The sequence below is a fragment of the Zea mays genome, chromosome 1 (genome assembly GCF_902167145.1).
Source record: "Zea mays cultivar B73 chromosome 1, Zm-B73-REFERENCE-NAM-5.0, whole genome shotgun sequence".
NCBI classification, from domain to species: Eukaryota; Viridiplantae; Streptophyta; class Magnoliopsida; order Poales; family Poaceae; genus Zea; species Zea mays.
Genome location: NC_050096.1, coordinates 254,132,818 through 254,146,798, shown reverse-complemented (window position 1 = coordinate 254,146,798; position 13,981 = coordinate 254,132,818). Strand labels below are relative to the sequence as shown.

The window sequence follows — 13,981 nt, the reverse complement described above, 5'->3', positions numbered from 1 at the left end:
CATAGTGGTCACCCCGAGTTAAGTAAGCGTGAGCATGTCACACCGCCTTAAGTCATTGCCGACTTAAGCCGATTGCTCCGTTAGTAGGGCATAGTGGTCACCCCGAGTTAAGTAAGCGTGAGCATGTCGCACCGCCTTAAGTCGTTGCCGACTTAAGCCGATTGCTCCGTTAGTAGGGCATAGTGGTCACCCCGAGTTAAGTAAGCGTGAGCAAGTCAATCATGAACAAACTGAGTACCTTTGAAACCCCTTTTTTATTGATGGCATATTTCTACTTTACAGAGTACATCGTCGTCCCGATAGCTTCTGAAATATAGCTAGGGATAAAACTTCCTGAGGTGTTCTATGTTCCAGGAGTTCCCGACTTCTGTGCCATCCATCTGAGTGAGACGATATGATCCTGGCCGAGTGACTTCTGCTACTATGAAGGGTCCTTCCCATAAGGGCGATAACTTGTGCCGTCCTTCCCCCGTTAGAATTCGGCGGAGGACGAGATCTTCTACTGAAAAGGATCGCTGTCGCACAGCCTTGTCGTGATAGCGCCTTAGAGTCTGCTGGTACCGTGCTAATTGGATTACCGCATTCAGCCGTTCTTCTTCAAGTATATCAATGTCCTCCAGCCTGGTGGCCTCGACTTCTGCTATGTTTTCGAAGATTAACCTTGGCGCCCCAAACTTGAGATCGGCGGGTAGCACTGCCTCCGACCCATAGACCATGAAGAAAGGAGTGTTTCCATGCAGAGCTCGGCTAGGTTGGGTTCTTAGGCTCCAAACGACATAGGGCAATTCCCTTATCCACTTTCCTGCAAATTTTTCATTCTTATCGAAGACCTTTTTCCTGAGTGCCTCCAATATCATCCCGTTGGCTCGCTCAACCTGCCCGTTGGCTCTTGGATGTGCTACAAATGCATACTTGATTTGAATGCTCTTTTGCTCGCAGAAGTCGAAGAACTCTGAACTTGTGAAGTTGGATCCTAAGTCAGTTATGATGCTGTTTGGTATCCCGAATCTGAATATTATGTCTTGTATGAATTCCACGACCTCAGCAGAGGTTAAAGAAGCGATGGGCTTGAACTCTATCCATTTAGTGAATTTGTCGATCGCTACCAATACATGAGTGTATCCCCCTTGAGCTTTCTTGAAAGGTCCAATCATATCCAGTCCCCAGCATGCGAAAGGCCAAGTTACTGGTATGGTCTGCAGTTGCTGTGCTGGCAGATGTTGTTGCTTTGACAAGTATTGGCAAGCTTCGCACCTCTGAACTAACTCGGCTGCATCATTCTTTGCTGTTGGCCAATAGAATCCTGACCTGAAGACCTTTCCGACTAGTGTTCTGGAGGCTGCATGTATTCCACATTGCCCAGCATGGACCTCCTCCAGAAGTTGCTTCCCAGTGGACGGGAGAATGCACTTCATGAGGACACCTGATGCACCCCTTCTGTACAATGTCTCCCCAATGAGTGTATAGTGAGCCGACTGTCTGGCAATGCGCTCTGCCGAGTTCTTGTCATCTGGTTCTTCTTCATTCTTTATATATTTGATGATTGGCCTTCTCCAGTCGTCAGAGTCTGACTCGGGTTGATCTATAATGTTGCACTCTTCTGTTTTATCCATTGAGATACTCGGCTGTAGTATTTCTTGCACAAAGACTCCGGGTGGGACCTGAGTTCGACTGGATCCTAGCTTGGACAGTACATCGGCTGCTGTGTTCCGATCTCTTTCTACATGATGAAATTCCAGACCCTCAAATTTATCTTCCAGCTTTCGGACGACAGTACAGTATTTTCCCATTGAATCGCTTGAACAATCCCACTCTTTGTTTATCTGGCTAATGACTACCAGAGAGTCTCCGTATACCATCAATCTCTTGATGCCCAATGATATGGCGATGTTCAATCCATGGATCAGAGCTTCATACTCGGCTGCATTGTTGGAGGCCGGAAATAGCAACTGGAGGGCGTATTTGAGGTGCTCGCCTCCAGGTGCGGTGAAGAGAATTCCTGCTCCTGCTCCCTGTAGCTTCAGCGAGCCATCGAAATACATTCGCCATACTTCTGCAGTCTCTGGGTTATCTGGTACTTGTTGTTCAGTCCACTCTGATACGAAATCGACCAGTGCTTGAGTTTTGATGGCAGTGCGGGGTCGGAACTCGATGTCATGAGATCCCAGCTCGCAAGCCCACTTGGCTATTCGGCCAATGGCTTCCTTGTTGTGAATAATATCCCCTATTGGAAAGCCAGTGACTACTATGACTTTGTGGTCATCAAAGTAGTGACGTAGCTTGCGGGCAGTTAGAAGTACTGCGTATAATAGCTTCTGAACTTGAGGATACTTTTTCTTTGAGGGGCCTAGAACTTCACTGATGAAGTAAACAGGATGTTGCACTGGGTAGGCATGTCCTTCTTCTACTCGCTCGACTACCAACGCGGTGCTTACCACGTGAGTCGTGCAAGAGATATACAGTAGCAGATCTTCAGCTGGTTGAGTTGACGTAGCTCGTCGGGGTGGCTTCAGTACTGGTGGTGTTGTCAAGAATTTCTTCAGTGCATCTAGAGCTTCCTGTGCTTCTGAAGTCCACTGAAACTTATCCACCTTCTTGAGTAGCTTGTAAAATGGCAAACCTTTTTCCCCCAGCCTGGATATAAATCTGCTCAAAGCTGCCATACATCCAGTAAGTCACTGAACCTTCTTTTGTGATCGAGGTGCTTCCATCTTCATGATAGCTTCAATCTTATCCGGATTAGCCTCAATTCCTCGGTGGCTGACGATAAACCCAAGCAACTTTCCTGCTGGTACCCCAAAAACACATTTTTCGGGATTAAGCTTCCATCTATATCGTCTCAGACTGTTGAAAACCAGCTGTAAGTCTTCGATGAAGTTTTCCGAATTCTCCATTTTGATTACCACATCATCTACGTAGGCCTCCACACGCTTGCCCCAGTGATCGGCTAAGCACGTTTGGATGGCTCTCTGATAAGTCGCTCCGGCGTTTTTGAGGCCGAACGACATGGAGGTATAACAGAAAGCACCAAACGGAGTGATGAACGCTGTTTTTTCCTCATCTTCCTTCGCCAAACTAATCTGATGGTATCCGGAATAGCAATCCAAGAAAGACAGCACAGAACATCCAGCGGTGGAGTCCACCACCTGATCTATCCTTGGGAGCCCGAAGGGATCCTTCGGACAATGTTTGTTGAGATCGGTATAGTCGACGCACATGCGCCAATCCACTTTATTCTTTTTGAGTACAAGAACGGGGTTGGCTAACCACTCGGGGTGTAACACCTCTCTAATAAATCCAGCCGCGACCAAGCGAGCTAACTCGGCGCGAATAGCCTCTCTCTTGTCGGGCGTGAAACGACGTAGCTTTTGCCGAATCGGCCTTGCCTGGGGATAGACCTTCAGTTTGTGCTCGGCCAGTTCTCTTGGGACTCCCGGCATATCCGCAGGTTGCCATGCGAATACATCTCGGTTATCTTGCAGAAACTGGACGAGCGCGCTTTCCTATTTGTCGTCCAAGCTGGAGCTGATGATGGCAGTCTTGCGTTCATCAGCGAACCCCAGGTTGATCCTCTTGGTTTCTTCAGTCGGCCGCATAGAGGTCGCAGCCTGAGCTTCGTTTGCCGGTACTGCAAGGTCCTCCTCAGGCTTAGAGTTCGCCAGTGTAGAAGGAACCGCCGACGGCTTGGTGGTGAGGGCTGCTTGGATGGCCACTCGGAAGCACTCTGCGGCGCCTTGGAAGTCGGCGCGCACAGTTATGATTCCTTGCGGTCCTGGCATCTTCAGTATCATGTACGTGTAATGTGGAATGGCCATGAATTTGGCCAACCCCGGCCTCCCGATGATGGCGTTGTACCCGCAGTCGAAGTTCGCCACTTCGAACCTCAGGAACTCGGTTCTGTAGTTCTCCGGAGTTCCGAAGGTGACAGGCATGTAGATGTGGCCCAGCGGGTATTCCCCTTCCGTCGGCACGATGCCGAAGAAAGGAGTGTCCGACTCGTGGAGCTCTTTGAGGTGAACTTCCAAGCCTTGGAGTGTCCGGGGGAAGGTGACGTTGATGATGCTCCCCCCGTCCACTAGCACCTTCTTCACCCGGCTCTCTCGGATCACCGGATCGACGAGGAGCGGGTATTTGCCTGGATGGTCGAAGTTGAGCCATTGATCCTCCCGAGTGAAAGTGATCGGGTGCTCCGACCACCGGTATGGGGCGGGAGGACCGGTGGTCGCCACCAGTATCTGGCGGTCGTTGAGCTTTTGTTGCCTTTTGTTCTCCTGCGACCCATGTTCGCCGAAAATGACATTGACCTCCCTGTCAATGTGCGGGAAGGCTCCTCCTCCTCCCTCTCCTGCTGATGGGGTTGTCGTGGTTCATCTGGTCCTCCCCTCGGCGGAGGAGGAGGTAGAGGTTGGAAGGGTCGACCGTGCCCGACGGAGTGCTTGAAGTCCCGGCAGTTACGAAGAGTGTGGCGCATGTCTTTGTGGTACGGGCACTGGGCGTCGAGGATGTCGTCCAGCGCGCGTTCGCCTCCGCGAGGTCCTCCTCGGGCGCGAGAGGCAGGTGGTCCGGCGGCGTGCACTTCTTCGCGAGGCCTCTTCTCCCAGCGTTTGTCGGGTTGCTGGTTCGCGTCGCGTCGTGGTGCTGCCGGTGCGGGCTTTGCTCCTCCGATGAGGTCCTGAGCTCGCTCGTCGGCGGTGATGTAGAGATTGGCTTCCCGGAACAGCTCCTCGGAAGTAGTTGGCGCCTTCTGTAGTATGGCTCGGACGAAAGCCGAGTCATTGGATCCTCTGTAGAAGTCCTCGATCACGACCGCCTTCGTGACCTCGGGGATACGATTTCTCATGGTCTGGAACCTTTTGAGGTACGACCGAAGACTTTCGTCCCCCCGACGCTTGATGGATTTGAGGTCCCATGGTTGCGCCGGTTTGTCGGAGAGGGACTGGAAATTGGCGGTGAAGCGTCGACTGAAGTCGCCCCAGTCGTCGATGCAGTGTCGGGGTAGATGTCGCAGCCATTGCAGCGCGTCTTGCCCAAAGACAATGGGTAAATATGCGGTCATCACGTCTTCGGACGCCCCAGCAGCTCGAGCAGCGGTGGTGTAGACGGCTAACCAACCCCCTGGATCCTGCTTAGGTTCATATTTGTCGACATTGGATACCTTGAAGTTGGGAGGCCATTGGATGGCCCTAAGGCGCGGAGTAAGAGCAGACACTCCGCAGGTGTCCTCCTGTCGTCGGGGATGATGCCTATCCTGGGGAGGGGAGTAGTTGTTGTGGTTCCTCGACCGTCCCCGGGTAGTACCGCCAGTTGAGGCCGTTGCCGACTCAGTTCTGGTGGCCTGGCTCCGAGCTGGGATGCCATGATCCCTGTCGTACTCCTCCCGGCGGCGGATCTTGTTCTCATGCCGCCGTTCACGCGAAGCGTTGATGGAGCTTCGCGCGTCTCGGCGACTGTTGATGGCGTGTCGTAGATCGTTCGGCGGGTGAGCGAGCGGTAGAAGATGGTTGGCTACCTGGGTGAACAGTCGTCGGTAGCCCTCGGCGTCGGGAGTCCGAGGGAGTCCATCAGCTATCCGAGCTAATACTCCTCCGACTTCGCTCGGCGTGTTCATGGCTCGGGCAAAGTCGGGGTTCAGGTTGCGCCCGAAGAATGGATTCTCCCGGCGTTGCCTTGCATCTTGCTCGGCTTGTTCCTGAGTCCGGCGGCGATCACGTCGTCGGGAGTTCCTTCGTTCTCTGAAGACGCGTTCTTCCGGAGTTTCTCCTATCTCCGAGACCTCGTCTCGCGAGACAGGTTGCTCCGGATCCCGTTCTCCGGCCGCGTGATGTCGTCGAATGTTCCTGCGCCGGTTCCTCCGTCGGCGGGATTCTCGTTGAGGCGGTTCTTCTCCGGGTGCGGTCGGCTCGTCGTCGGAGACGGTAGGCGACTCCACTCTCCCGATGAAGAGGACGTCGGGGTAGAATGATGCTGCTGTCGTGGCGACCTTCTTTCCGTTCTCCTTTGAGGGCGGAGGAACGAAAAGAACAACTTGCTTCCCCTTGGTCTCCTTCTTCCTCGCGATCTGTGTCCATTCTTTTGTCGGGGAAGTAGACAGTGGAGTTCTCCGGGTTAGCGGGCCCTCGGCCCCCGACTTTCCGGAGATGATCTTTTTCCGGAGAGCTGGAGGTTGCGCTTCTCCAGCATTTTCGGAGTTTGTTGGAGGAGACTTCTTTTCCGGCGGATCCACGATGCGGTGTAGAGTTCCCTCTTCATCCGCCACGGATGAGATTGTTCCAAAGCAGAATATGGATCCGGGACACAGGGTGATCTTGCTGTAGAAGGTGACGGCCATTGAGCTAGCTTGGATCGTCGACACACCCCCTACCTGGCGCGCCAGCTGTCGGTGTTTTGGGTCCGACCGCACTCCCGGGGTTGCCCCTCAAGGTGTTTTTAGGAGTAGGACGGTGTCGACAACTGTAGCAAAATGGTTCGTGCCGATTGCACGAGGGACAGTGGACAAGGTTTACAGGTTCAGGCCGCTTAGAGATGCGTAACACCCTACGTCCTGGTGAGTATGCTCGGTGAATGTGGTTACAAGAGAGCTCTCCGGATTGAGAATACAAAGAGTTGGTGTGGGTGGCTATGTTATATGGTCGATCGTTCTGAAGGGGTGCCCCCTAGGCCTTATATACTCGACCGTGGGGCAATACATGTGGATATGATAACAACGTGTAGCTAAAAGATAGTGAACTGTTTGAGTTTATCTCCCTGTGGTTCTGCCGACTTATCCTCACATGGCTCCGTTGCATGGGGGCTCCAGCGCGGGAAAGTCGGATCTCTGTTGTGGTCGCTCGCTCGACGTTGTGGGTCGTCCGGGTTTGCACCAATCCGGCCTCATATCGATCTGCTTTGCTGGTTGTCTCTCCCCAGGCCCACGAAAGAATGACCTTACGATTTATTGGGCCCTTGGGCCTTTCGTGAGGTCTTTTACTCTTTTAGTGGACCCGGGGGATATCTATCTCCCACAGCGAGGGCATGGTAGAACGGATCGTGCTGGCGGCATGGTCGAGGACTAGCTGGACACATGTCTAGGAAATGGGAGGCACGCATGTGGTGCGCTACTTGCGACAATTTTGTGGTTGAGCCTCAAAACCACCCATCTATCGGTTTTACTGAGTTTGGGCCTCAAAACTCGGCGATGCGGTTTCAGCAGAAATTGGAGGCGACACGTGGCGTCATTGCGAAGGGTGCGTCAAGGCGAAGCAACTTTGTGTGGAGCATGTGGCCTTTAGATCAAAATCGTAGGAGTTGACCCATTTCTCCCCCGGCTAAGTGGATAGACTCTATGTATCTAGGGTTAGTTTAGACTAGTGGAATAAGTCTCTATAAATAGATGGGTGGGCTGTTATGGACAAACATCTCTTTGTCTATTGCATTTTGGCTCTTGTTTAGAAACTCCTAGTTTTACTCCTCTAGGTTGCAGTAGGCTAGCCGAAGATCCGCATGTGTTTTTGTTCTCATATGTGTCATTGTAATCTTCAACTCATTATTCTAAGCAAGGGTGGCTAGATCCATCCACAAAGTTGGTTCAAATCCCATGCTCAGTTTTGATATGCTAATGTTTTTATTTGATTTTGCCTTCGTCTCTACTCTTCCTCTATTTTCTTGAGTTGTGGAAGAACCATCGAGTTCTTATGTTGTGGCTGTTGTTGGCGAGTGCCTTGGGGTGAAGATCACTTCTTACACCATTGTGAACATCTGGTTCAAGCAATTTTTGGTCCTGATCTCAGTTCATCCCCGTTTGAGTTTGTTTGAGAAAACCCCAACAAAACCCCAACCAAAATGGAATTTTTTATATGTGCACAAAGTTTTGTTTTGCTCTAGTTGAAACTTCATGGATCATCTTCTTTGCCTTGCACAAACTTCTTGTGAAATTTGGGGAGTTTCTAAGTTGTTAACTCAGCACGGCACTACCACCTATTGCGCGACACCGCCACTTGTGCTATTATGTGCTTTTGACTCTAATTTTCTGCAGATAGTTGAGCAGTTTCTTTCCTGGCATTTTGGTGCAGTCAACCGACACTGAATTGATTTGCACAGTGCTTTGCCGCTTTGTGGGTTCCGTGGGGTTTTTGGTTGAAGTTGGGATCAAGTAACATTGTTCTCTTGATTAGAGAATTTTTAGTGGCTCCCATTCACCCTCCCCCTCTAGTCGCATCATCGGTCCTTCAAAAGAAAATCGCAATCAATCAAACACAAAGACACAGTGATTTGTTTATCAGTTTGGTTTCCCAATGAAACATACTTCTCTGTTGAAGAGTGCGAAAGGACCGAAGCTCTTTCAACCTCTCAAGTGATTCCAAAAATCAAACTTGAGTCCTCTCTCTTTTCTCAAGCAGAGAGACCAATATCTTGGCAAGGTGCTCCACACGTTGAAGGCTCTTGCTAGCTTTACAATCAATGGATGCCTTGCAACAAGTCACAAGAACGCAACCACACGTCTCTTTAGCACTCTCATAAGGCTCTATCTCAAATCACACACGAATGCCTATCTCAATACTCCATTCTCGTTTTTGTGGTGCTTGGAAGGCTTGATATCTTTGAGATTGTTACTCTAGTGTATTGAAGTTATTGCTCAACTCTTGTGTGTTGAATGAGCTAGTTGGAGGTGTATTTATAGTCTCCAACCACCAAAATGGTCATTGGTACCAACTCCCAAAGTTGGACTGAACTTGCGTACATCGGACCTCTGCTGCTCTGACTATTCAGTGGCTGTTCTGAAAAAGGTGTTAGCTATTAGGTGGTATCAGACCGGTTTGGTGCACCACCAGACCCTACCACGTTAGTACCACGTAAGCTCGGCCATTGAAGCTATGAATCTAACTGTTGAGTCATGAAGGTCTGATGGTCATTAGACCTCGGTCTGGTGTGCCAGCTGCTTCTTCTCTGAAAAACTTCTTCTGCGCAATTCGTCTAGTGCTCGGTCCGTTGGCTCACTAGACAGGTTCGATATACCAGCCTTAGCTACCCAAAAAACAAGCTCTCTATGCACTCGGTCCGGTGCACATCGGACCTCGGTTTGGTGCACCAACTATCCAAGTGCCAAAAATCATTCTCTTGGAACTCGGTCAGGTGCACCACCAGACTAGTTCGGTGCACCCAAACATAGAGTGACTTTTCCATTTTTAGCTCTATTTGCTTGTCTTCTTTTGGTTGTGTTCTTGAGCATTTATATGACTTAGACAAACATATATATATATATATATCTAGAGTCAATCCAACTAGTTTAAGCCATAGTTCTTCATCTATTTGGACACTTCAACTCATATTCCCATTTTAGCTCAAACTTAGCCACATAACACCAATTTTAATGTTTGATTTTTCCAACCTCTCTAAGGTGCTCAAATATGTTCCTAGAGTTATTTAGAACGTATCCAAGTGCTTTAACTACTCATAGTTCATCTTTTTCAAAACATGCATTTTCTACCTGATTTTGAGCTATTGTTCAAGTTGAATCTTCTATAATTAATCTTATAAATATATGCAATCATGCACTTAGCAAACTAGTTAGGGGTGTTTAAATGCACTAGAACTAATAGTTAGTTGGCTAAAAATTATTAGTGGAATTAGCTAGCTAACAAATAACTACTTAACTATTAACTAATTTACTAGAAATAGCTAATAGCTGAACTATTGGCTAAAAATATATATTATATATTATATATATATATATAAGAGGCTAAATTTTAGAAAACAAATTTTAGTCCCTAGAATTTCTAACTGGGAGGTCTTTTTTAGTCGTATTGTTTGACAGTTACGCTATCTCCAGCAGTTTTCCTATCCCTTCTCTATCCCACCTTATATTTTAAACTTCACTCTGTAAATAGTATTATCTACAAAATAGTGTTTTTCATGATCATATGTACGATGTATTGGACACAACCTTAAGTCATCCTTGAATTGTTGGTTTCCATCATTCATCTTTGATATGTGCATGTGCTCATGAGTAGTGCCGGAAATTGGGCTGTGTCGGGCCAACACGACAGAGGCCATTGTAATTCGAGCAAAATAGGCTCGAGCCAAGTAGGCCCAAAAAATTTTCGAGTTGTGTCGTGACAGTCCAAAGAGTAGAAACAGTGATCCAGTCTGATACTAAAGCACGTCGGACCTTCATCGGGCCATGCCAGCCCAAACATGACCTGCCTATTTGAACCACATAAAGTTCAACTATTACAACCACATAAGTCTGTAGCTTACTAAAATTTAAGAGTTTTAAAAACACTATGGGCTTCAATGGGCTAGGCCGACCCAAACACGACACATGTGTGCGGGTCGTACCAGGGGCATGCTAGGACAAAAATTAAGGTCTAACCTAGCCCTATCTTTGGGTCGTGCTAGCTATAGATGGCCCATTTAATAGTGTTATGGGCCAGACCGACACAAAAGCTGTGCCATGCCTGAGTCACTGCCTCGGCCCGTAATATCGGTCCAGCCCAACACGATTATATATATTTTTTATTTTACAAAAAATAGTATATATACATATATATATTTACGGTTTATATTCGCTATATCATAACTTGACCTTGGTTCTACTGGTTAGCTGGCTTCGTGCAGCGTCTCTCGCCCTTGCTCTAGGAGCTCATGGGTTTGAATCCTTCGACGACGATTTTTTATTTTCTATTAATTTAATTAAATAGCCTTAATGAGCTAACGGCACCGCCCGACACAGTCAGCAGGCCGGTGTGTCGTGTCCGGACTGAGGCTGCAGCACGCAGGCCGATCCCACATGACCCTGATTACTAGTTGGGCCTAGAGGACCCATGTTGGGTCAGACCGAGCCGCCTGTTCGAGCACCTATAGTACTAGCCCTGCCTTCTGACCAGCTAGCCTAGCCCATAAAACTTTGTGCTAGACCATGTTTTTTGTCTCCACATTTCAGAACGTGTCCGTACTTGCTACGAAGCACGGGTCATGTTCGCATCATCACTTTTACATGTTGTTAGGATATATACAACATATCATATAAAATAGAGGATTTATAATATACTCTCTCTGGTGTAGTGGTGTCCTATTAGTTGTCGTTTTGGACAAGTTTTGAGTTAAACTTATAAAATTTTGACTACAAATAACTATTTTATTATGTAGTTTTGAAACATAATGCTTATATACACCGATTTGTCTTAACAAGTACTTTTATAAAAGTATAAATGTATTAATGGTTTATTTGTATTTTAATAAAAAAATATTAATTAAAGTTATATTTTGGAAACCGTATCGCTGTGCTAACACAATAACTAATAGTACACCGGAGGGAATAGATAACATTGTTTATAGTGATGAGACTGATGGAGACAGGCCTTACATTTGCTCTTTGAATGCGCGCTATTCGCCTTCCGCGGGTGCCCGCAGCTGTCCGAGACTTTAAACGAAGTTACGAAGGCGACGTGCACGGACGCTAGTAGTGCGTGGAAATATCAAACACAAGATCCTTAACGATGGAGACGATTTATTCGGTTTCACATTGATGTGTGTATACATACAAGTAAGTACTAATAGAATAGACATTACTGATACTCCATAAGGTTAGAGTATACACTTTCTCCGCCAAACAAATATACTTTTAATACCTTAATAATAAGGTTAATCTTAGTATCTCTACTACTTATTAAGGCTCTAAAGGTAGCCTGCCATTTTCTGTTCTGTTTTTTTTCATTTCTTGTTTTGCCCTCATCCATGTCCGGCTCAAAAAAAGAAATCTGCAAAAATTGTGAATCAAACTCAAGACCTACTACTAGATTAGAGACAACATATCCACCACACCACGTCTTATTTTGTTGTTATAGTAGAAGATATGAGAGTTATTAAAAGTAAGGTATGACTGATGCCACACTAAGCTATAATGGCTCCTCCGCCGCTGCTGTTTGGAGCTTTCCGTCATTGCTATTTTATATTACTGTGAACATGCCATGACTGTGTACAAATATTGTAATCATGTTGTCGTTATCTATGCTTGATATTTTTTTTATCAAATAGTAATACAATGGTATATAAATTTATTTATCGATCATGTCTACTTGAGAGGATGCTCTCAAAACTTTCTTATTGAGAAGGCTCGATAACCTCACCAAAGAGGACAAGATGCAGATAACGATGATATCAACTTGGGCTATTGAGCTGTACTTAGACAAGGTGTCTGCCATTCTGTTTCCCAGCTTCAATATTGGGTTGAGTAACTGCCTTTCCAGATCTTATTTATTATTTGTGTAATTTTGTAGATTAATCACCTAATGGAGGATACCACTGTCACTATTATAAATTGAGTAGCAGAGCCTAATAGCTCAGAATATTGTTAGGTAGTAAGTGAATTCTGTGCTTTTCTTAGTGACAACAAAGATGTATTAGCTGAAGCAACAACAATGAAAGGCATAAATATATATACCGAGAAACAGATTGCTAGGTGTGTAAGGGGTAGCCTGCCTCCACCTGGTTCTGCCTTGAACCAATTTAGACTGTCCATCTATATCCCAGCACCGTTTGTCCCAGCAATGGCCGACACGGGCGGGAGGCGCCGCCCGCGAAGAGCATCAGCGTGGCGCAACGCAAACGGCGCGCGTGGGCGAGCCAGGAGCGGAGGTGGCCGAGAGACGACGGGTGGAAGGACGTCGGGTGCGGGATCGCGTGCTCCTGCCATGGCCACGTGCGGGACTCGAGAGTCAGGGATGTGAAGTTGGCCAGCTCCGGCAGTCGCAACAGCGACGACGAGCCCCATAGCCTCGGATCCACGCCCGGCGACTGCGCGTAGTCCCACGTGGACCCCGCGACCACCAGGAAATGGTCATGCCCGTGCCAGCGAGGCAGGATATGCGCCTGGTCCGGTGATAGGAACTCCGCCAGCGCCACACCGTGCCTCGTGGATTCGTCAAGCAGGGCCGGATCGATCACGTACGACAGCGCGTTGAGAGCCGCGTAGTAGGGTAGGAACACGACATCGGCTAGGTCGTCGGCGAGGCAGTCCCGTTCCAGGATGCGGCGGTGGAAGAAGGCCTCCAGGAGCCTCGCGTCGTTGCAGTACCAGGACCGGTTGTGAGGGTGAGTGCGAGGGCCGAGTCCGTGGTCAGCGAGCGACTCGCAGGGTGGGACCGAGGTGGCCGCGGCGGACGGGTCGGCGAGCGGGAAGGCGTTAGCGTCGCAATGGCGGAGGAGGTCGGTGTTGAAGTGCGGGGGCAGGCCACGTATGTGGATCCGCCGTCCTGCGCAGGGGTCCGGCCCTGCGGCGTCGGCGGTGCCGGGCAAGGCGGTGACGCTGAGGAAGGGGAGGAAGATGAGGAGGGGATTCACCATTGACTGACCTCGGGAGGGAGAGTACGAGTGTCCGTGTAACGGTAATGGCGTAATGCCTTGATTACTCCGTTGTTGGAACTAAATTTCCTACTAAACCACTCTGTCTCTAAACACGTACTCGTTTGAGAAGAAATTCATAGGATATTTATAATTTATGTAGAATTTAAATTAAATTTTATATTAAACCACTGTAATTTAAATAGATTGAAGAGATTGCAAAGATATCAAACAAGCCGTCCTATATCCTCTCTTAATTCATATATGGTGCAAATGAACTGAGGAGGGTACGAGCATGTCATCCCATGTTTCGGTGTTTGTTTTTAGCGACTAATTTTTATTCATCCAATATATTTTAGATGCAATTCAACCACTACCATTCAGCAATTCTAGATATGCAAGGCATGCGATGTTTTTGTTGTCACTGGTATAATTCTTTATTTGTTTCATAATACAATTTATGATTCAATTCTACATGTAGCAACTAAATGGGAGGCCTTCTCCTTGCAGATGTGCCTGATATAAACTTTGCAATCTGTTTCTCCGTATATATATTTATACTAATTTTTAACTCCTGTGACAACGCATAGGCACACACCTAGTATATGTATATATAGTTTATCTATTAAGAGCCCTGGGCTCTATATAACTGTGGAGAGCCCCA

The 13,981-nt window shown here is 47.9% G+C and overlaps 1 protein-coding gene across 1 annotated transcript; it reads right to left on the bottom strand.

Moving 5' to 3' along the window:
* Positions 1–12,483: 12,483 nt before the first annotated feature.
* LOC103645445 (probable xyloglucan galactosyltransferase GT19) lies at positions 12,484–13,320 on the bottom strand. Its single transcript, XM_008668499.1, has one exon. It carries the CDS (start codon positions 13,318–13,320, stop codon positions 12,484–12,486), a length of 837 nt encoding a protein of 278 aa, XP_008666721.1.
* Positions 13,321–13,981: the final 661 nt, after the last annotated feature.

What these genes read in the sequence shown, in the direction of transcription:
- LOC103645445 (XM_008668499.1), bottom strand. Translation starts at nt 13,320, where the DNA reads ATGGTGAATCCCCTCCTCATCTTCCTCCCCTTCCTCAGCGTCACCGCC.